This window comes from Brassica rapa, chromosome A06 (assembly GCF_000309985.2).
Source record: "Brassica rapa cultivar Chiifu-401-42 chromosome A06, CAAS_Brap_v3.01, whole genome shotgun sequence".
In the NCBI taxonomy this organism is placed as follows: Eukaryota; Viridiplantae; Streptophyta; class Magnoliopsida; order Brassicales; family Brassicaceae; genus Brassica; species Brassica rapa.
Genome location: NC_024800.2, coordinates 1,811,529 through 1,835,797, shown reverse-complemented (window position 1 = coordinate 1,835,797; position 24,269 = coordinate 1,811,529). Strand labels below are relative to the sequence as shown.

Sequence of the window (24,269 nt, the reverse complement as noted above, 5' to 3'; positions counted from 1 at the left end):
GCCGGTTGATCCTGAAGATTTGAGAAAGATCGAAGCCACAGTGAATAAACAGATCAAGGATGAGTTGGAAGTATTTTCCAAGGAATCAGTGCTTTCTGAAGCCAAGCGAATCAAAGGTCTAAGAGAAGTTTTTGGTGAAGTAAGCTGTCCACCAGTTCTCTTGCAAATTGCAATCCGTTTTTAGCTTTTGTTTTCTGTGAATCTTTCCCTTTTACTTTACGGGCTTGATGTAGGTGTTGATGCAGCTGCCGTGCGAGAGGCTGTTTCGACAGTTGTGGAGAAGAAGGTAAAATCTCCATTTACTTCTACTTACTACTCATAGAGAAGGTAAAGAAAGCTAAATAACAGTGTTGTTGGTGAATCTTGTTGGGAATGTGGATAATGGTGTTCAGCACAGATGAAATAGCCAACAAGGCGGTTGTGTGTACAGGAGTTCAAGCAACTAGACGTCACTGAGTGGCTGACAACTGCATTGGGTCCTCTAAAAGAGAGATGCGGGAAATGGAAAAAGTTGTCTCGCATCTGGACAGGTATGTGTCTGGTTTTAGGGATCATGTGCCAATGGATCTCAATCTAAGTTCCAACGGAGAAATATATTTTGACATTGGTTGATAATTGTTGAGCATGTTATTTTGGTTTCAGGGAATGGATGCTTCTCAAGTGAACGCAGCGTTGGATCTGGCTGCATCATTTGCATCTTGTGATTGATGTGGAGGTGATTACAGAATCTGTGTGGGTAGAACAACCTCTACTCATTTGATACCATTGTATTACCGTTTTACTCGTGAAATGATCTGTTTACTGTCTCATTTCCTTGTGACGTATTTGTAAGTCAAAGTTAGCAATTGGTGGTATTGCCTTTTGAGACAGTACGGGTGTTTGGTTTTAATACATCCTTCTTATAAACAGGTGGTGGACTAATCTGCACTGCCATAAACGTAAGGCACTGGGATCAGAGGAAAAACTCCCGGGAGCTTCACTAGTGTAAGAAACAATTTCAGCTCAGAGACATCTGAAAAATCAGAAACCATCTGTATTACATGTTTCATGACTTTACTTGGAGAAGACACAACGTCCAAGTAATTAGATAAGACACTACTTTATCATTCTGTTAAAATGACGAGGATAGTCCCAAGCATCAGTGCCCCGGATATCACTAAGCAAGATGAGGTGATATCTATTTATCTCTGAGACAGCATTATGAAGTGAAACCGTCTCACTCAAGATGCAAGCAATCCTCCTCCTGAACACTCTTATGGCCCCTTTTACTTTTTCATTGATTCTGCCTTGAGGAAATATGTTTTCGTGGACCTCCTCTGCTACCCCGTTACGGCTTCTAATGCTGTATTTCGTTTCAGTAAATTGCTCAGGAAAATAAACATAACAAATTGGATTGGACTGTAACATCCAAAGTCTTAAAGTCCACAAGTGGTTCATGTGACTCTAATTAGACATCCTAAGGGATAAGGAAAGTGTGGCCTTCATTATTATTATTTATGAATTATTTGTGTGGAGTCATTGGTCGGTCTTCGCTGGTGGCTTACTATTTTCTCATCAAGTCAATCAAAATTATTGGTGTTCCCTCTTTCTCTTGTTCATTCACCAAAGCAGTGAGTTTGATTTTGGTTTCTTTCTGAAAGTTTGAGCTAAGATGGGAGGCTGTCTATCAGTATTACCATGGGGTCAAGCGGTAACTCAAGCCTGCAACAGCTTATTTGGGGATGGAAACTACATTCACATGATGAAGGCAAATCTTGAGGCTCTGGAGGCATCTATGCAAACACTTAGAGACAGGCGAGATGATCTGTTAACCAGAGTTTCCATAGAAGAAGATAAAGGTTTGCAGCGGCTTGCTGAAGTAAAAAGATGGTTGGCAAGGGTAGAAAGTATTGACTCTCAGGTCAGTGATCTGCTTACGACTAAACCAGCTGAAATCAATAGATTGTGTCTTTTTGGATATTTTTCCGAAAATTGTATATCAAGCTATGAGTATGGTAAAGAGGTATCGAAGAAGTTGGAAAAAGTTAAAGAGCTTCTATCTAGAGAAGCTTTTGGAGAGGTGGCCATAAAAGGACGTTTACCAAAGGTGGAGCAGCAACCTATCCAAAAAACAGTAGGTTTGGATTCGATGGTTGGAAAGGCATGGGACAGCATCATGAAGCCTGAAGGAAGAACGTTAGGTATTTATGGCATGGGGGGAGTTGGGAAAACAACCCTCTTAACTAGAATCAACAACAAATTCAAGGATGAATTTGATGTTGTGATATGGGTTGTGGTCTCTAAAGATTTGCAATACGACGGCATTCAGGATCAGATTCTACGAAGATTATGTGTTGACAAGGATTGGGAAAAGGAAACAGAGAAGGAGAAAGCATCTTTCATAGAGAATATCCTAGGACGAAAGAAATTTGTTCTGCTATTAGATGATCTGTGGAGCGAGGTAGATTTGGACAAGATTGGAGTTCCAAGTCCAACTCAAGAAAATGGATCAAAGATAGTTTTCACCACTCGTTCAAAGGAAGTTTGCAGAGACATGAGAGCTGATGATGAGCTGAAAATGGATTGTTTGACAAGGAATGAAGCATGGGAACTGTTTCAAAATGCAGTTGGAGAAGTCCGACTAAAGGGGCATCCGGATATTCCCACACTTGCAAAACAAATTTGTGAAAAGTGTTATGGATTGCCACTTGCACTCAATGTGATTGGCAAAGCCATGTCATGTAAAGAGGATGTACACGAATGGCGTGATGCAATTGATGTTCTCAAAACGTCTAGCGACAAGTTTCCAGGTATGGAAAAAAAGATTCTTTCGATTTTGAAGTTCAGCTATGATGGTTTAGAGGATGAAAAGGTGAAATCATGCTTCCTATACTGTTCTTTGTTCCCGGAAGATTATGAAATAACTAAAGAGGAGTTGATAGAGTATTGGATCAGCGAAGGATTTATAAAGGGAGAGAGAAATGAAGATGGAAGTAACAACAAAGGTCATGTTATTATTGGTTCGTTAGTTCGTGCACATCTACTGATGGAGTGCGAAAAAGAATCCACTATTTTCGAATCTGGATTCACACGTGCGGTGAAAATGCATGATGTGTTACGTGAAATGGCTCTTTGGATAGGAAAAGAGGAAGAAAAACAGTGCGTCAAGTCCGGTGTGAAGCTAAGCTTTATACCAGATGACATCAACTGGTCAGTTTCGAGAAGGATCTCCTTGAGGAGTAATCAAATTAAAAAGATATCTTGCAGTCCCAAATGCCCCAACCTTTCGACTCTGTTTCTCGGGGATAACATGTTGAAGGTTATACCGGGTGAATTCTTTCAGTTTATGCCGTCCCTTGTCGTCTTGGATCTTTCGCGTAACCTAATTCTTTTGGAATTGCCGGAAGAAATTTGCAGCTTGATTTCCTTGCAATACCTCAATTTATCACGCACACGTATAAGTTCGTTACCAGTTGTTTTGAAGGGGTTGAGTAAACTAATAAGCCTGGACCTGGAGTACTGTCCCGGCCTTAAAAGCATTGATGGGATAGGAACAAGCTTACCAACTCTTCAGGTGTTGAAACTATTTGGTTCTCATGTTGATATTGATGCAAGATCAATTGAAGAGCTACAAATTTTAGAGCACTTGAAGATTTTCACAGGAAACGTGAAAGATGCTTTAATCTTGGAAAGTATCCAAAGAATGGAGCGATTGGCGAGTTGTGTTCAATGCCTTTTGATTTACAAAATGTCCGCAGAGGTTGTAACATTGAACACGGTAGCTATGGGTGGTCTTCGAGAACTTTATATTAATTATTCCAAAATCTCAGAGATAAAGATAGATTGGAAAAGCAAAGAGAAAGAAGATCTTCCTTCTCCATGCTTCAAGCACCTCTCCAGTATTGCTATATTAGCATTGAAAGGTTCAAAAGAATTGAGCTGGTTATTGTTTGCTCCAAATCTCAAGCATCTACATGTGGAAGATTCAGAAAGCATAGAAGAAATAATAAATAAGGAGAAGGGAATGAGTATTAGCAATGTGCATCCTCCTGATATGATGGTTCCCTTTCAGAAGCTACAATTACTCAGTTTAAAGGAGTTGGGTAAATTAAAGAGAATATGCTCAAGTCCTCCTCCTGCTCTTCCATCCCTGAAAAAGTTTGATGTCGAACTCTGCCCAATGCTACCTAAAGCTGCCATTAGAGAGTTTCAGAGACACGAACAGGAGTAATGAAGTTAATGAATGAGGCTCCGAATCCCCTGTTGCATATGTGTCATTGTTGTATTTCTCAAAGCTGGAAACTTTTTTCATTGTTTGCATTTCCCCTTCTCTCCAGTTTGTAATCATTTGATACATTTTCCTCAAAGCTTTTCATTTGTGTGTGTTTTGTTTCATGGAATCTCGTGATTGATGCTCGCCACGGCTGCTGGTTCTGAACTTGGTTAATGGCTTTTCTCTCTTCCTTGAATTTAAGAGCTAGAACAAGCAAATAGAGGGAGTTCTTAATTTGACGGAATTTTGGGACTTTATATATGACTTTAAAGCAACGACTTCTCTGTAAACAGTTCGATTCAAGTGTTACATGTAATATCTGAGAGAGAGTGAGTGAGAGTGTGCGTTTCCGAAGAACCGTAAATTTCACTCGTGGGTCTTCTATGTAACCTCTCAACTTGACTCAATACACAGATGAATGAGGAATGAGAAAGGAGCCATGTTTGAATGATATCAACCTGTGATCTGGAGTTTGAGTGATTAAATATCAGTGATGAGAAAAGAGATATATTTTCTGTTTGAATGATTTATGTTCAAACAGAGTCAAATGAAAAAAGGCTTCCTGATCGATGTTTCTCAAGAGGTATAAATGAAAGTTACACAGTTTGCAAATTGCAGTTTTCACTTGTTAGTTTCTTATTTAAATTATTGGTGCTCATTCATTCAAGCATTTAGTTTTCTCTGTTTTTCTCAGAAAGTTTTGAGCAAAGATGGAAGGTTGTGTATCACTACAGTTATATCATGTGATGGAGCTTAGAAAGTAGTAATAAAACAAAACAAAAAAGTATTCAAGAAGCTGAAAGAAAGTTTAAGACCTTCCAACTAAAGAACTAAGCAAGAAAACAAGAGAAGGAGAGAATATAAAGGGTATAGAGAAGAATGATAAAGAACCGTTGGGATAAGAGACAGTGAGAGATGTTCACCAAGACCTTAGGGCATCTCCAACCCCACTCCATATTTTACTCCAAAATTGAGAAAATGGAGTGGGAAATGGAGTAATGAACAAAAAATAAAAGGATTACTCCATTTATAGAGTAATGCTTTTATTTTTTGTTCATCACTCCATTTCCCACTCCATTTTCCCAATTTTGGAGTAAAATATGGAGTGGGGTTGGAGATGCTCTTAGACTGAGTCGAAGCAATTAAACTCCCAAAGAGTGAATCATATTCAAAATTGAACACTCTTTAAATAAAAGCTACACAGTTTACAAGACCTAAGACTCTATTGAAACCTCCTTATCCGGATGCACAGAAGGAGAGAATATAAAGGGTATAGAGAAGAATGATAAAGAACCGTTGGGATAAGAGACAGTGAGAGATGTTCACCAAGAACTTAGACTGAGTTGAAGCAATTAAACTCCCAAAGAGTGAATCATATTCAAAATTAAACTCTCTAAGAGCATCTCCAATGTATTACTCCAAATTTTACTTCAAAATGATGTAACTCCAAAATAGAGTTGAGTTTTACTCCAATGTATTACTCCATTTTTTACTCCAAAAAAAATATATTCCTTTTTCATTTATTGTTAGTAGTACCTTCAACTTATAAAAATTTAACAATTAACACAACTATTTTATGTTTACAAAATTTTCATAATAATATATTTTATTTAAATTAAGTATTTATCATTAAAATATAACTAGAGATTATCTTCCCATTTCAATTCATGCAGTTTTTATCATATGCAATTTTTCAAATTCGAAAATATTTATATGAATTAAAAGAACATAAAGAAAAAACAAAGTTTTGTTTTGTTATTTGAATTATGTATTGGGTCCTATTGTTTGTGCATATATCAAGTTCAAAAAGTACAAATGTTATCAATAGAAATTTTGACCCACAAGATTAAAAACTCATCTATTCCGTATGAATAATACTTCACCGATTTTGGTAGTTTTGAAAACAATTTACCGAATTAATTATTAAATTACTTATTTATATTATATTATATTTATTTTATATTATTTATCCTTAGTTTTGACTTTTATGATTTTATGCATATTTTATGTAAACTATTAAATAATCTTTTGCGGAGTGTTATATTTTTTCATGTTATTATATTATTTTAAGTATGAAATAAAATATTAAAAATTAAAAGGATCATTTCATAAATAGAAAAAATTCAACTCCAAAATAGAGTAATTGGTAAGATTACTCCATAAATGGAGTAACCCTAGTCATTTCTCCATTTTGGAGTTAAATATGGAGTGTGATTGGAGAAGATTTTACTCCATAATTGAGTTTGGAGTCAAAAATGGAGTAGGGTTGGAGATGCTCTTAGTCGAACTGGTACGTCAAGTTATTCTACAATTTTGGCATTCATTATGTTACTAATTTAGAGAGAGAAAAATCTTGTATTTTACGCAGCAAAATTATTCAATCTTCATGGACCAAGATCAATCCATAAAATAATCAAATTACTGAATATTTGAGAGATTAAGAAAGAATTTAGCTATAGATTCTTTACAGGATTTTAAACAGAAGAAGAAGTTTAGAAAAATAAAACAGAATCCTGTGAGTTTAGTTTAAGACTCAAAGATTGCATAGGCACTGTCAGTGTGTCTGAAAAAGGTAACAGAACACAAACTCAAATGTATAGCTAACTCTCCCTCAAAATATCAATAACATCATTTTGTCCACCAAACCCAACCCAAAAAGTTGTCTCAGTTTACCAAATGAAAATCGCATTCACTAACCAAAAAAAAAATCATAATTCACTAACTAACCAAAATTACACATTTTCTCTATCTACACTCTCTACAAATTTACTTTTTGTGGGTTATTTACAAATAAACATTTTACCTAAATCCTCCATTAACAAAAGAAAAAGTCTAAAATACCATATAAAACAAATTTAATTACAAAATATATAATTATATTTAAATTTTAGGTTTATAAAGATTTTTTGAAAATTTTATAAATAATACTATATAGGACCAATATTTGAATTCTTACTAAAATATTATTAATCAATTTTCGGAGGGAACATCGGAAAATTAACCGACCATTAGCACATCGGACAAATGATGAATATTAGGTTACATGCAGAAGAAAACTTAGCCTACATATACAATCTAAAGCAAATAAAAAGAGAGGTTAAGGGCGTGGGTAAGGAGACAGAGGAGGCAGAGCCTCCAACTCCATTGAACACTGGTGGCAAACGAATCAGGTTGTCCCCAACATCACTGAGACATGGTGTCCAAACTGACTGAAATATCCGTTAGCGGTGTACCATCAAAGTGTTCCCCCAACAGAGTCGTTACCGCGGCCACAGTAAGGCGGAATCGCAAGAAGCTGAGTACCAAAACCCTAATCCATTGTCGATTGCGAAGGGCTTAACCGTCTTACAGGTACTAGCATCCACATGTAGATCCCTCTACACCCGGTTCAAGAGGTAATCTGTGCTGTCGAGGAATTAGAACCGGGAGAATTTCCATCTCAGTAGCCAGATCCGCCGACAAAACGAACACCTTTTGCAGTTTCCGACTGCTCCACCGTCCTCTAGTAAAGCGACCAATGTCGACTCACTAACCAGCAAGACCTCTGCGATTCTCCTAGGGATCCGTCACAGCAAGGATCCAATCGACTCGGAAGAGAAAGAGAGGCATCACCAATGCCTCCGTCGTCTCCGTAAAAGCTCAGATGCCGAAAGAAGGTTGCTCCCTCCACACGGTCCGATGGGGTCGTTAGAAACCAGTGAAGCTCCACCCAAAAGCATATAAATTATAAGATTTCAAATGTATTATAAGAACAAACATACTACAATTTATCCAAAAAATCTATATATGTTATTTTGTTATACCCAATAGCTTAGTATACAACCAAACTTGTTTGAACTTCTTAGACTATTTCCAATGGTCACTCAGTTTGAGTAAAAAATATTTTTTAATGGTGCACCATAACAAAGCCCTCATTTTTTTATATTTTTCCTCAGAATAAATAATCTTTTTATTTATAATTTTTTGTTAAACTTTTGAATAATTAATTTATATCTAAAAAGATTCAATATTTATATTTTATACTCTAAAGAAATTAATACTTTGGTAACTAATATATATATAAATTGGTTTTATAAGTATTTTGGAATTAATAATAAGTAGTAGTACTTGAATTGTTTTTTGAAGGGAAAAATGAGGAAAACCAATAGAACAAAATACAAACCCATTTTGAGAGAAAAAAATAATGTAAATGATTGGATATGTCCTTACCATAAAATTTAAAAACAGATATGGCTACATTTTCTTGGAATCAAATAATCAATAGACCAAAGGGAAAAAAAAAGTGAAATCAACGAATTCCATGAATATCTGAATAAAAAAACAAAAAATCAAAAATGAACCGAGAACAAAATGAATATTGAATTTTTTTACAAAAATACAATTTATATACCTAAATATATTAATTATATTTAACTTAAAATGACAATATTTCCTAAATTCTTATTTAAAATATTAATTATAAGATTAATTACCGAGAATTTGAATGTTTTTATACAAAATATTTTAAATTACCCAAGTTACTTGATATTTTATCTGAAAATTCTGAATTAGTTGATATTTTCTGAAAAAATAAAATTATCCAAAATAACTGAAATGATCTAAAATCATAATTGAATTGGATTCGAAATTTTCTCCTTACTAGTTGAATTTTCAACCTTATTACATGAAGCGAATAGAAAACCAAAATAATCAGACCGAATTCTATAGATACTCTTAACAGATTTATCTCTAAAACTGAAATTACAAAAAGAGCAAACCGAAACCGAAATACATAGGTCTAGTCCAAAAACAAGCCTCAGTGATCTTTGCTTGTGGCGTAATTTACCAGAAGGTGTAAACAGAAAACATCCATGATTGTAAAGAAGCCATAACCATCTCTGTGCAAGATCTTATCTTTGAACAAAAATCCATCAAACACACTGAGTGGAATCAACTCCAACAATGTTCTTGAATGTTGAACAGCGTATGAAAATGCAGATAAGAAATTAACAAAAATCAAAGAAAGTTTGTAGATTTCGTTTATTTAGAATCATCAGTTCCAGATGTATATGTTACAAAGAGGTGTTGTTGATCTTTCTCAAGAAACAGATTAAAAACTAAAAAGAAAAAAATAAAAAACAGATCTGGTTTTTCCTTACAAACACACACAGATGATGGTTCTTTCTTCATCTTATGGACTTAGACTTGAAGATGTGTAATAATATAATCATATATCAATACTCTTACAATATCATCATCAGACAAGAAACAGAAACCAGCTAACAAGCTTATGAGATCAACGAAACAGAAACTTAATAAAAAAAAAGATTAATTTTTGTTTTCGATTAATCAATAATAACTGATCTGTGGATTAGAGACGTAGATCGGTGCATATATCATCCACACCGTCGATTAAACCAACATCATCCAACGGTGGAAAATTAAGATCGAATTTAAACGGCGGAGGCTCCCGACGGCGCGAAGACGACGCGATGTCGTCGTCTCCGTCGTCGATAACCGAAGAAGACGAACCGCAATCGCTGTGACAATCCTCCGGAACCACAGGCGGCGTCCTAGGATACCTCTTCGCCGTCGTGGACAACGGTTTCGCGGCGGAGCTTCTCTGTCCGCTGGAGGATTCGACGGTGCTGCTCATGCTGCTGCTCGTCGGACGGGAAGATGCTCCGGCGTATAACCGATGATCCATAAACGGATCGATTCGGGGAGGAGAAGGAGGGGACTCGATGGGGAAATTGGTTTTGGCTTTGGGGCCACGGAGGTTACGAGCGGCGGCGTCGTAAGCGCGTGCGGCGTCCACGGCGGAGTCGAAGGTGCCGAGCCAGACGCGAGATTTCTTATAGGGATCGCGAATCTCTGCTGCGTAGCGACCCCATGGTCTCTTCCTCACGCCTCTGAAGCGCGTCTCCTTGATGGATGCGTTGTGGTTGGCGGCGACGGGGGTAGAGACTCTACCTCTCCTCATAATGTAATGGAGAGAGAAGATGAGAGATGATGGGGGAGATGGTGGGAGATGGAGGAGATAGGGAACTCTCTTCAACACGAAGAGTTTTCTTTTTATTTAATTCGTTTTTTTGTTTTTTTTTTCTTTTTAACTAACTACTGGTTTTGTGATATATTTTTAATTATTTTTTTAAAAAAATAAAGGTTTTTTAACCTCTTTTTCTCTCTAAGTTCACGCCAGCCCCACACAAGACCGACCAATTCGGTTTCTTATCATTTTGCTTCTCTTCTTTTCGTTTTTCTCTTGTTTTTACGTTTTTGAATTTATAACCCAACCGAGATTGAGGAAGACTTGACACGTACAAAAGTAGTCATGAAATGGGTAAATTTCAATTTTGCCACAAGTTTGATATAACTTTTTAAATTTATTATTGATGAATAAGAATAAATATTTTCACAAATATTCTAAATTTGTGATAAAATAACACTAAACTAGTTTTAAAAAATATTTATAGAACATTTATAAACTCAACCTTAATCCTTTAATACTAAACTCTAAACAATAATTAATAGCGACTATCTAAAAATGACTACATACATGCATAATACACATGCATAATACGTGCCAGAAAATCTTAAAATAAAAAGAGAAAATGAGTTTTTCTTCCATACATTTTTCTTTAACGCTCAAATCAGATAATGTCCACGCATATCATAACTATTAGAAATTGAGTCATCGTTGAGTGAGGGATCTTATCCAAATCAAGGTTCATATCTATTCAATAGTGGTGGTTTGAATTAGGTAATCCCTCTAAAGAAATAGAGTTGGAACTCTTGTGGCTCTTGTGGTGTGGTGTGGTGAACCCTCCCGGTATCAACTCTATCATGTGCAAGTACTTTTTAGGTGATGTTAATACGATGGCAATACTCAAGAGGTTCAAAAGGAGTAAAGACATCCTAACTGGGTTCACACCCTAATTGAGGAGTACTTACTTTATATTTGCTGACTTCTCAAACACAGTCGATATATTGTCCGGAATATACTGAAACTCCAACCTACACATAGTCATATATTAGTTTTACGACTATGCAAAATCATCATTCAATATTTCAATACCTGATATATTTCTTGTTTATTTAAAATTTTGTAATTACGTTAACTATGATATATATTTAAACAATTACAAAATGAATCCTTTTGGGCTAGCTCGACTAAACAATAACTTATAACTAATTTTGGGAGCCAAACATAATTTATTTAGAATAAATCTAACTTTTATTCACAATTTCAAATGCGGGATTAATTTTTGGTTGACAAGTATTTTAATTTTTATAAATTAATCTCTGTATAATTTGAATATAAAAATTTATTTGTATTTAGTTTTGTGTACATAATTTAGTTGATTGTTTTAGGTAGATTATTTTTTTGTTGAAGAGAATTTTGATCCATGCTATCTAAATTTATTAATTTATATATATTTAAAAAACAGATGAGAAATAATTTATTTGAAATGTTATTCTATATTTTTATAAAATTAATAAAATAGATTTGTTATTTGGTGAACTAATATATTGTATTATAGAATATTATTATATAATTTGAATTAATATTGATTTATAGAAAATATTTAACATTAATTATTAGATTACTTGAATATTTTTAATAAATATTAAATGAAATCAAGAATTTATTTATAAATAATAACATTAAAATATTTTTTGAAAGATAATTAAATATAATCAAATATTTAGTTATTATGTTTTAAAAATATTAAAAATTATTTAATTTTATAAAAAGATATCTCAAAATTAAATTTAATAAAAAATTTACAAAATTTCAATAGGATAATCCAAGATATTTACGTAACACAAAAATTATTTTCAGAGAATGCTTTTGTTTTAATTAGATATATATCATTATTTATGTGATCGAGAGGCGACACCAAACATTTGATTTATATCGTTTGTTTGATTTATATCGTATTCTTTACTCGGATTTAGAATAATTATTTGAAGTAGTTACAACAAATTAGCAATTCAAATTCGAAATGATCTAAAGAAAAAAAACAAGAACGATTAACTTATTATTTCGAATAGAGAAGGGATGAGAGAGAGAGAAAAAGGTACTCGATAAGTGTGGTAAGAGGAGGAGACAAGGGAAAGAGATTGGCACTTGCTTCTCTGCGCTCTCTTCATTGCTCCACCTTCCCACCATTTTCTTGTTTATTTTATTTCTCTTCTTTCTTTACACGCCACACTTAAGGGAATCTCCATCTCTACTCCATTTTTTCCTCTAAAATAGAGTAAAAGTGAATATGAAGTAAGAAATGCTCCAACCCAACTCCATATCTCACTTCATAGTGAAATTTACTCTATAAATGGAGTAATCTTTTTTTTGTTTGTTCATCACTCCATTATGAAGTGAAAAATGGAGTAGGGTTGGAGCAGTTTTACTTCATTTTCACTTTTACTCCATTTTGAAGGAAAAAATAGAGTTTTACATTAGAAATGCTCTAAAGGACTTCATTTCCCATTACTTCACTAAATATATATATTTCAAATATTGATACTAGTGATCTTTTTTTTTGTCAAGATACTAGTGATCTATTTCACATTACGAATAAGTAGTATTATTTTTACTTTTTTTTTTGCATGCCGACAAAAAAAGACTAGAAATATTTGTTTTTTTTCTCTCTTACAGTTCTAACCAAAATAATGAATATTGTGCAGCCATAAAACTAAGGTTTTTTTAGTTATATCACCAAATAAAAATTGTTTATAAAAGTTCATCGAATATGGTATAAGATTATGAAATATAGAGCTTCAGATTAACCAAAAAAAACTATTTACATAACCTTTATAAGTGAACGTAATTACAATGACACAAATTTAATTAGTGGTGAAGTTATTCCTTTATCCTTTTTTTGTAACACGGTTATTCCTTTATCCTATAAATTACTAATTTAAAGTCGATTCTGTTTCTTGAATTTTTCATGACTCAGATTTTTGAAACTAAGAGCATCTCCAATGTAAAACTCCATTTTTTCCTTTAAAATAGAGTAAAAGTGAGAATGGAGTAAAATTGCTCCAACCTTACTCCATTTCCCACTCCATAATGGAGTGATGAACAAACAAAAAAGAGATTACTCCATTTATGGAGTAAATTTCATTATGGAGTGAGATATGGAGTTGGGTTGGAGCATTCCTTACTCTATATTCACTTTTACTCCATTTTAGAGGAAAAAATGGAGTAGGAATGGAGATGCCCTAATAAATAAATAGATAGTCATGTTGATCGTTGAGGGATGAGAGACGCGTTAGCGAGTGGTGAAAAGTGGGACACACGGTATTTGATTCCAGTTAGCTCCTTCCACGCTTTTTCATTCTCTTTTGTCTTCCTAATGACATCTCCACCTCAACTTTTAATTTCCCATCGCTAAACTAATTACAACTATATAATATATTAATTTCCAAGAAAACTCATACATCAAGGAGATAATAGAGCCAAACACAGAAGATAAAAAGATATACTACTCCATTAGAATACAACACTAACAATATTAACAAAACGTGTCGCATAACCGCTACATACAGAACGAAGACCCAAACTTTGAATAATTGTTTAAAACGAAAACACTCACTTTTGAAGAACATCTTCCAAGACCCACCCATGGCCCCGCACATAGATATATATGGGTGTTAATACAATCAATTTCATTTTTTAACCATATACTACAAGGTATACTTGTTTGGTTTTTACCCCTAACGTTGAAACCTATAACCACAAAATAGATGAAAAAAAATGGTCACATGCTATAGCAGCATAGCTAGACGGTGATTTCTACCAAACTAAAAGTAGTAAATCTAAACATTGAAAGAGAATGTGCTCATACACACATCAAACTTAGTAGTTAGCGAAAGGGACTCTTACTATATTAAAGTGGTCAAAAAGATTCGTCTTTACAAAAATCACAAAAAAAAATCATTCATTTATCTCGATGGACGATGAGTTACAAACTTCAAATATAATAAGTATATTTGAACTAAGTTCTAGGTGTCCAAATTTTTTAAGAAACATTTTAATTTTTCTTTCTTTCAGATCTCCATTTGTTTCCTCACAGAATGGCGCTGCAAGATCTCTGTTAGCCCTGATTATTGCTTTACAAAATACAAACAATGTGTGGATACATGAAATCTAGAGTTGCGTTCTTTCATATCTTATGCACATACATGAAGAGCAACTTAAGAATTAGATCTAGCCATGTGTTATATTGTCCACAACTGGTGAGGAAGTCAGAAAAGGTAATAAAGGGTTAAGATGTTTTGATGAAACTAAAACCATCTCCAACCTACTTATATTTTCATCTCTATATTTTTTCTTAAATAGAAAATTTCTATTATAGAGGTGGATTTGCTCTAATGTATGCATTTATAACTATATAACTATTTATAGAGGAAAATATAGAGATGTGTTATTTTCATCTTTAAATATAGAGGTAAAAAGTAATTTTCCTCTATAGTTTTCTCTAAAATAAAGGAACTCTATGATAGAGTCATACATTGGAGCAAATCCACTTCTATAATAGAGATCTCCATTTTAGAGGAAAATATAAAGGAATACATTGGAGATGTTCTAATGGCATATTTTTGATACTAAATATGACCTATAATATGTATGAACATAAATAAATGCTTACAACTTGGTAAAATTTATCAGAATATATGGTATAATATGTTCACCTACTCCTGCTTTTGGAATAGGGGATGTAGTTATATAACTACATCACCTATTATGCAACCTAAAACACGGTTACAACCAGAGTCAGTCATTGGGCCAAGCCAATGAAATCCATGCTTCCGGTCGACAGTTTTAACAAAATATTTTGGCCACATATTTTCAAAAAGCTACCCTAGTCTAGTGGTATAGCATGCAGATAATAGTCTATGTTGGTGAAACCCGGGTTCGAAGCTGGTGCAGTATGTATTTTGAGAAGGCGGATAAGGGTCCTTCTTCGTTTTCTTTTTTTAAACTAATAAGGGTCCTTCTTGGATGGTTAGTTCTTGAAGGCACTGTGATTCAAAATATGTGAATGACATGTCTTATCATTCAACCTGTTAAGAAGAACAAGAAACAATTTTTGCTTCTTAGTTTTCCATAAACTTAATGAGTATGGGGATAAGCCAATATGAATCACAATAAGCATTTATGTGAAGACTTGGCTGAAAACATAGCAGAATACCTTGGCTAGGGACCTTTAAGGTTAATAAAAATACAGAATAGTTGTTACCCAATGTCATTGTCGTGGCAACTGTTCAAAAAGTTGCACAACGTAGCTAAGTTTAGGACGACTGATCATGACAAGATAAACCAATCGGCCCACTAGATGATGATGTCTGGCTGGATCTGTGGAATACTTATACTTCATATTCGACGAGATTGTAGTTCCAAGATACGAGTTTCAAATGGCTTATAGTACCCAATGAACCATGCCTTGTGCGATAGTATAGATTATTTCCTTATTGCGAGAAACTTCAAGAACAAAAAATATATTTGAGCGTAGACCTAATGACTCTTGCAGATATCTAGCCGAATAAACTTCTTTTATGTCACAAAAAAGAAAGAGGCCATGTTCAATAACAGACGAAAATATCATCTGAGATCCTAATTTTTTTTTTTGATAAACACTAGAAGTACAACAACTACATCTCCGTTCCGAAAAACTTAAGTACGACCTAACCTGTGGTTTGTAATGGATTTCCATCTGAAATACAGCTTGATAACAGAGAGATTATTAGCTACTTCACATAATTAATTATCCATCTGAAAAACAGCTTGATAACGAAAATGTTTCTTTGTTTTTCGTGGTCTGTTGCAAGTTGTGTGTATACGTGTAGTAACATAATTAATTATCCAAAATTTGTTATTTTCACAGTTTCATTCATAACAATTCATGCTATCAATAATTTGTTCAGAATCAATAAATACAGTCAATATTTGATTCAGATTCATACGAATATTTTTTGTTGCTAGAATATAGATAGCAAAAAAAATTATACATTACAACTATGCACATGCATATCATGGGCCAAAATAACTTTAACTAATAATTTGGCGACATCGTCTTCCCTCACCAATAAGGCCATAAAGCAAAAAAGAAAATCTCCTGATTCAACTGAATAACAGTTAAGCTATAGCTACAGCCATAACATGTTTCAATTTTATAATGGTTATCATTTTGAGAAGAAACCACAAAATAGAACCAAAAAAAAAATCGAAATGAACCAAATATAACTGATATTTCATTTGTAAATCAACCATAACAACTAGACCGACCATATAACACTACAACATACGAAACATGATGAAAGCTAAACACAAATCAAACTCAACTAGCACAAATTATTAAAATTCATTGAATAAATGAACTCGAAAACACACGATAATTACTAATCAATGTAGAACAACAATACCCAATCTCATTTTCTTCTTACGGTAAGATTTTATTCATCATCATCACGGTCATCATGAAGTTCACCGTCATTTTTCGGTGAAGGAGGAGGACGTGGCCGTTTAGGATGACGACGACGTTTTCCAGGCTGAGACGAAGGAGCAGCATAGCCACACATACCAAATTCACAAGGTGCACCAGGCTCACACTTGTTCCCGCATTGTCCACAATTAGAAGGATCATTGTTAGTGTCTACGCAATTTCCACCGCAGCAAGACAAAGCAAACCGACATCTCTTGAAACAGAACCGGCAATGGTTTGGATCGGACAAGAGATCAACGCATTGGTTACGACAACATCTCTTTCGAGCCGTTGGTGGTCCGGACCGTTTGCAAGCAATAATTTTACAAATCGGCGGCTTTGGTGGTTTATCCAATGGCAGTGTGAGTGATTTGGTGTGCTTCTTTAGCCATGAAGAAGTTGTGTTTAGTTGGCTATACTGACCAAGAACTTGATGAAAAGAATTAACGAGGAAGAAGAATAAGACATGTATTAATAACTTGATGATCACCATACTGTATCAAATGCTGATTGGGTTGTGTAATTAGTGTAAGGTTTATATAAGTTTGAAGTGAGAGAAATATTTGGGAGTGTTCATGTTTTTCTTGCATGGATGATTGATGTTGTATGATGCATGTTACGTTCATCTCTTTTCATGGATTAGACTCTTTTAATTTTGTGAAAAATATAACTATTTTATGTTTTGAACCGCGAGGAGTACATTTATATTGATTAGTGCGGAGAAAAGAAAAGGGCATCACATGACAAAGTAGTTGGAGAGAATAAAAGTGAGTTTGCCAAGCCCACATGAATTTTGCTAAGGTTTATTTTTATGGAGGTTACAAAAGGTTGTTAATAAATATTTCTATATCATTATGCTCATATAGATAGTTATATGTTTTGTTATGTAGTTAACAAAACGATATTAAACGAGAAATGAGTCCCTTATAGTTTATTGTTAAAAGAGAGTATATGCAAATGAAATTCTAGGTCAATAACGAAATTAGGCCAGCCCGTAACGTCAAAGGCTTTATGACAGGAAGAAAGAACTTGGATATGCCTTTTTCGTTCACTCTAAGAATTAATACTCAGTGGACAATAAGTGTGATTGATTGGGTTTCAACGGTGATTTTAGCTTTAATTTTTATATACAAAAGGGAGTGTTAGTGGAAATTGGATTTATAACGAGACTTAGAATTTTCAAGTCTATAGTGTTATTGGTTTATAGATTTTTCACACTCTCATTGAAATCTAATGTTATTGGTTTGATGTTTTTATAATTCTATACAAAATCATTTGTTATTCAAAAAGTTTAGATTTTAATGATTCTACAAATCTATTAAAGTAAATGTTATTGAGAGTTTATTGTTTAACATTTTAACTCACAAAACAAGATTTTGAAAATACTACATGTTTTCCTTGAATTTTTAGAATCATTACATTACTTTATTTTCATAGATTTTTATAATATACAAAATTCTCTACAATACTTTCAAAATTTAACAAGTCTCTTAACGTTTAAAATCAACAAACTCTGTAGAAATCTAAGTCTCACTCACCCCCTTAAACTCACCAATTATGTTTTAAATTGTTTTTTAAAGTTACAGCAAAATAAAAAACGGTTGTAACAGCCTTATTTTCTAAAGCCTCATCTTTTTAGTTGTAAAAAATATATTGTTGTAGCAATAAATTTTAAAGCTACATCACTTAAAGTTAAATAAAAAAAATTACAGTCTAAATTCTACAGTTATAGTCGAACTAATCACTCCCAATAAGAGAGTAAATTTAATTTGATTTCGAGGGTGGACAAATATAGGGATGGGACACAGAGTGGATATCCGGATATTTAGAGATATTTATCATTTGATTTTTTTTAGTTTGAATAATCAATTTTTCGATTTGAGCCGCAGATATCTGAAAATACGAAAGAGCATATATTTTTGACAAGATCAGTTGGTATAAATAAAATTTTAAAATTAAATTAAATAAAATCCAAATTAAGACTAAATAATAATGTCTATTTAAAAAATTTATTTACTTTTATAGTTGCATGAACTGACATATGATGATGTTCAAAGAGGGTTTGGAGCGTTTGTATTCTCCTGTTTTCAAAAAAAATAGCAATTTTATAGTGGTTATTCCACCGATTTAGGGAGTATTATGAAATTTTACTAAACTAATTGATAAAAATATTATAACGATTCTCATATACTATGAAAGAGAGTTTAACTTGAATTAATACAAATGTAGAATGTGATTAGATATTTTCAGACGACACTAAAAAGTTTTAGATTCAGTATATATAGAGTATTTAACGTAAAACTCAATATTTTCGTATGGGGGTTACACATAGAATTTGAGAAAATTTCAAAAAATAAAACAATATTTTTTGAATGCATAGTTGAATCTTATACTAATATATGATGATGTTCAAAGAGGCTTAGAACATTTGTTGTTTTTATTTCTCTAGAGAATAGCGATTTTATAATGGTTAGTCCACTAATTTAGGGAGTATATGAAGTTTTACTAAATTAAATTATTATAAAAATTTGAACGATGCTCATGTACCATGAAAGAGAGTTTAGCATACATAAATACAAATGAAGAATGTGGTTAAAATTTTTTAAAGAAAACTAAAGATTATATGCTTCACTATATAAAGCATTTACCGAAAACTCAATATTTTCGTAGGGGTTAACACATAGATTTTGAGAAAATTTTAAAAAGATGAAATATTATTGTAATGCATAGTTGCATCTGCACTAACATATGATGATGTTTAAAGAGGATTTGGAGCCTTTGTTGTATCCGTTTTTTTAAAGAAAATAGCAATTTTATACGGTTATTCCACCGATTTATGAAGTATTATGAAGTTTGACTAACTTAATTGATAAAAAAAATTATAAAGGATTCCCATATACTATGAAAAAGAGTTTAACACACACTAATACAAATGTAGAATGTGGTTAGAAATTCTTAGCAACACTAAAAATTTTAGGCTTAGCATTTAACGAAAAACTCAATATTTTCGTAGAGGTTTACACATAGATTTTGAGAAAATTTCAAAAAATATAACAATAGTGTTTTAATGCATAGTTGAATCATGTACTAATATATGATGATAGTCAAAGAGGTTTGGAACCTTTGTTGTCTCCATTTCCCTAGAGAATAGTGATTTTATAATGTTTAGTCCACTAATTTAGGGAGTATATGAAGTTTTACTAAATTAACTTATTAATAAAATTTGAGCGATGCTCATGTACCATGAAAGATAGTTTAGAAAACATTAATACAAATGTAGAATGTGGTTAACAAATTTTAAAGAACACTAAAGATTATATGTTTCAGTATATAAAGCATTTACCGAAAACACATATATTTTGAGAAAATTTTCAAAAAATATGAAATTATTGTTTTAATGCATAGTTTCATCTGCACTAACATATGATGATGTTTAAAGAGGGTTTGAAGCCTTTGTTGTCTCCCTTTTTCAACAAAATAGCAATTTTATAGTGGTTATTCCACCGATTTAGGGACTATTGTGAAGTTTTACTAAATTAATTGATAAAAAAAATTATAATGATTTCCATATACTATGAAATAGAGTTTAACATACATTAATAGAAATGTATAATGTGGTTAGAAATTTTAAAACAACACTAAAATTTTTAGACTTCACTATATAGAGCGTTTAACATAAAACTCAACATTTTCGTAGTGGTTAACATATAGATTCTGAGAAAAAATCAAAAAAAGATAACACTATTATTTTAATGTATAATTGAATCATGTACTAATCTATGATGATAGTAAAAGCGGTTTAGAACCTTTGTTGTCTCTATTTATCTAGAGAATAGCAATTTTATAATGTTTAATCCACTAATTTAGGGAGTATATGAAGTTTTTCTAAATTAATTTATTGAAAAGAATTGAACGATGCTCATGTACCATGAAAGAGAGTTTAGCATACATTAATACAAATGTAGAATATGGTTAAAAAAATTTAAACAGCACTAAATGTTATATGCTTCAGTATATAAAATATTTACCGAAAACACAATATTTTCGTAGAAGTTAACACATAGATTTTGAGAAAATTTCAAAAATATGAAAATATTATTTTAGTGCATATTTGCATCCTGCACTAACATATGATTATGTTCAAAGAGGGTTTGGAGCGTTTGTATTCTCCTGTTTTCAAGAAAATAACAATTTTATAGTGGTTATTCCACCGATTTAGGGAGTATTATAAAGTTTTACTAAATTAATTGATATAAAAATTATAATGATTCCAATATACCATTAAAGAGAGTTTAACTTATATTAATACAAATATAGAATGTGGTTAGGTATTTTCAAACAACACTAAAAAGTTTTGGCTTCAGTATATAGAGTATTTAACATAAAACTCAATATTTACATAGGGGTTAACACATAGAATTTGAGAAAAATTTAAAAAATAAAACAATATTGTTTTAATGCATAGTTGAAGCCTATACTAATATATGATGATGGTTAAAGAGGTTTAGAACCCTTTGTTGTCTCCATTTCTCTAGAGAATAACAATTTTATAATGGTTAGTCCACTAATTTAGGGAGTATATGAAGTTTTTCTAAATTAAACTATTATAAAAATTTGAACGATGCTCATGTACCATGAAAGAGAGTTTAGCATACATAAATACAAATGTAGAATGTGGTTAAAAATTTTTAAAGAACACCAAAGATTATATGCTTCAGTATATAAATCATTTACCGAAAACTCAATATTTTCGTAGGGGTTAACACATAGATTTTGAGAAAATTTGAAAAATATGAAAATATTATTTTAATACATAGTTGCATCTGCACTAACATATGATGATGTTTAAAGAGGGTTTGGAGCCTTTGTTGTATCTATTTTTTTTTAAGAAAATATTAATTTTACAGTGGTTATTCCACCGATTAGGGGATATTATGAATTTTTCCTAAATTAATTGATAAAAAATTATAAACGATTCTCATATACCATGAAAAAGAGTTTAACATATATTAATACAATGTAGAATGTGGTTAGAAATTTTCAAACAACACTAAAAAATTTAGGCTTCAGTATATAGAGCATTTAACATAAAACTCAATATTTTGCGTATGAGTTTACACATAGATTTTGAGAAAATTTCAAAAAAATATTAAAATATTATTTTAATACATAGTTGAATCATGTACTAATATATGATGATGATCAAAGAGGTTTAGAACCTTTGTTGTCTCCATTTCTCTAGAGAATAGTGATTTTAAAATGTTTAGTCCACCAATTTTGAGAGTATATAAAGTTTTACTAAATTAAATTATTAAAAAAATTTGAACGACGCTTATGTACCATGAAAGAAAGTTTAGCATACATAAATATAAAAGTAGAATGTGGTTAAATTTTTTTAAAAAATACTAAAGATTATATGCTTCAGTATATAAAACATTTACCGAAAAATATTTTAACGATTCACCATTATAACAATATATAAAGTATATAAAGAGCATTTACCTGCTCTCAAGGATATCTTAAGGACAATATGCAAACTCAATTAAATTAAGTTTTTTTTAACGGAAAAAATTTATGTTTACTACTATCATGATATCATTTTTTATCTTTACCACCATTAGAAAGACTTTTTTTTTGACAAAAGACATAGAATTATGTTGGTTTAATGTTTGTAGCTTTTATATAGATATAGAATTATGGATCTAACTACGCAAGTGTAGTTTTATAGTAAATTAATAGTAACTGCGTACAAAACTACAAAAACTTCAGATCTAAAGGTTTTATAAAATAAGCATATTTTTTTTATCACCGAACTATGCAGGGATCAACAAATAAAGCCAAGAGCTATTGATCTGAATTACTATCATCATCATATTAATATTCAAAGTTTTCTAATTAGGTGATCAATAGACTTTTTTTTTAATAACGTGATCAATAGACAAAAAATCAAGTGTTCTAAAATTCGTAGTAAGCGGGTGTCTAAATATGCTAGGCGGTGATGGACCGTCTTAATTCCATGTTATACAATATTTTATATAAATTTAAATAATTCATATACATAATAACGTTTATAGTATGAAACGAGATACACTATATATTTGAAGAATAGTTTATTTTAAGTTAGAAAATAAAAAAAATATATAGATAAATATATATCCCATATAAATTAAAAGAGAAACATTACAACATTTTTTGTAGTCACGTGTCATCACCATAATAATTTCTAGAATCATTAGAAAATATGTTGATCCATAAAAATATATAATAAGTTTTTTATTAAACTAATCATAAATTAATTATTAATATTATTTATTGTTTTCTTAAATAAAAATAAGGTATATATGATAATTAATGATTTTGAATAATAAAAATATGATAAAATCAGTATATTCTCTATCATTTTTTAAAAATAATAACCTATTAAAATAAATTAAACAACCACATTAACTACATAGTTAAATTTAGATTTTTCTGTATATGTTATATTTCGAATTTTTTAAAACGATTATAAATGACTAAATTTATTAAAAATCTACATTTTATTTTTTTGATCCATGGTTCAATTTGTTTTTGTTATAAAAGATATAAATTATTACAAAATAATATAACAAGAAGTCTCATTTAATAAATATTAATATATTAACTTTTTTCAAATAAATTATGTACCATATAAAAATACATATGTATCTTAATTTTGAAATTTGCTTTGATTTTTTTGATAAAATTTTTGAATAAATATTGACGACTTAATATTTAGTTTTAAAACTTTTCATAATGTTTTTTTAAAATTACACATGACTAAAACTATTAAACATCCCACAAAAAAATTTGGTTTTCAGTGATTCAAAATTTTTGTTATAAAAATACAAATTATAAAATATTATTTAACAGATATCATTATTAAAAATATACTATATATATATATATATATGTTAGTATCATTAAAACTTAATTTTATATCATACAAAATAGAAAAGTGTTTGTTTGACTTGATAAAATTTATTTATGTGTTTGCACCAATTTAATCATATACGTAATAGTTATCCGCACAAGGCGTAGATCTTAATAATATTTTTGTATTATTTAATAATTTATATAAAAACATATAATACATAAAACTAATTTATATATAATATTTATCATGCGCAAAGCGTGGATCTTAACCTAATAATATATTATTATGTAGAGCTATATGTGTCTAAACTCTATTTAAATGTTTATGTATATGGCGCTGCAGTTTAGGCGTACATCGTTAGTGAACGTCCGACATGTTTTAGAACACTACAAAAACTACATCGAATGTTGAGGTGGTGCGATCAACCCAAAGATGGATGAAATTTACATTTGGAAAGAGGAGTCATGGAGGACGGTTCACAAGGAGACGGCTCATAAGAAAACATAGCACAGTTCATGAAAAATTGAGACAAAAATACTGTCTTTATAATCTATATATATATTAGTTGAATGCTTTTCCTACTTGGTTTATAATCTGCTTTCATATACTACTTGAACTTTCTAAGAGAGCATTCAATTCCATTATGTTAAAA

The 24,269-nt window shown here is 31.5% G+C and overlaps 3 protein-coding genes across 3 annotated transcripts; 1 reads left to right on the top strand and 2 right to left on the bottom strand.

Annotated features, from left to right (window-relative positions):
* The first annotated feature begins 1,472 nt into the window (after positions 1-1,472).
* Positions 1,473-4,379, top strand: LOC103871332 (probable disease resistance protein At1g15890). Its single transcript, XM_009149572.3, has one exon. It carries the CDS (start codon positions 1,652-1,654, stop codon positions 4,208-4,210), a length of 2,559 nt encoding a protein of 852 aa, XP_009147820.2. The 5' UTR covers positions 1,473-1,651; the 3' UTR covers positions 4,211-4,379.
* A 4,940-nt stretch (positions 4,380-9,319) lies between these two features.
* On the bottom strand, positions 9,320-10,578 carry LOC103871331 (ethylene-responsive transcription factor 3). The gene has a single exon (XM_009149571.3). It carries the CDS (start codon positions 10,212-10,214, stop codon positions 9,603-9,605), a length of 612 nt encoding a protein of 203 aa, XP_009147819.1. The 5' UTR covers positions 10,215-10,578; the 3' UTR covers positions 9,320-9,602.
* Positions 10,579-15,219: 4,641 nt separating this feature from the next.
* LOC103871329 (stigma-specific STIG1-like protein 4) lies at positions 15,220-17,884 on the bottom strand. The gene has a single exon (XM_033273176.1). It carries the CDS (start codon positions 17,213-17,215, stop codon positions 16,694-16,696), a length of 522 nt encoding a protein of 173 aa, XP_033129067.1. The 5' UTR covers positions 17,216-17,884; the 3' UTR covers positions 15,220-16,693.
* Positions 17,885-24,269: the final 6,385 nt, after the last annotated feature.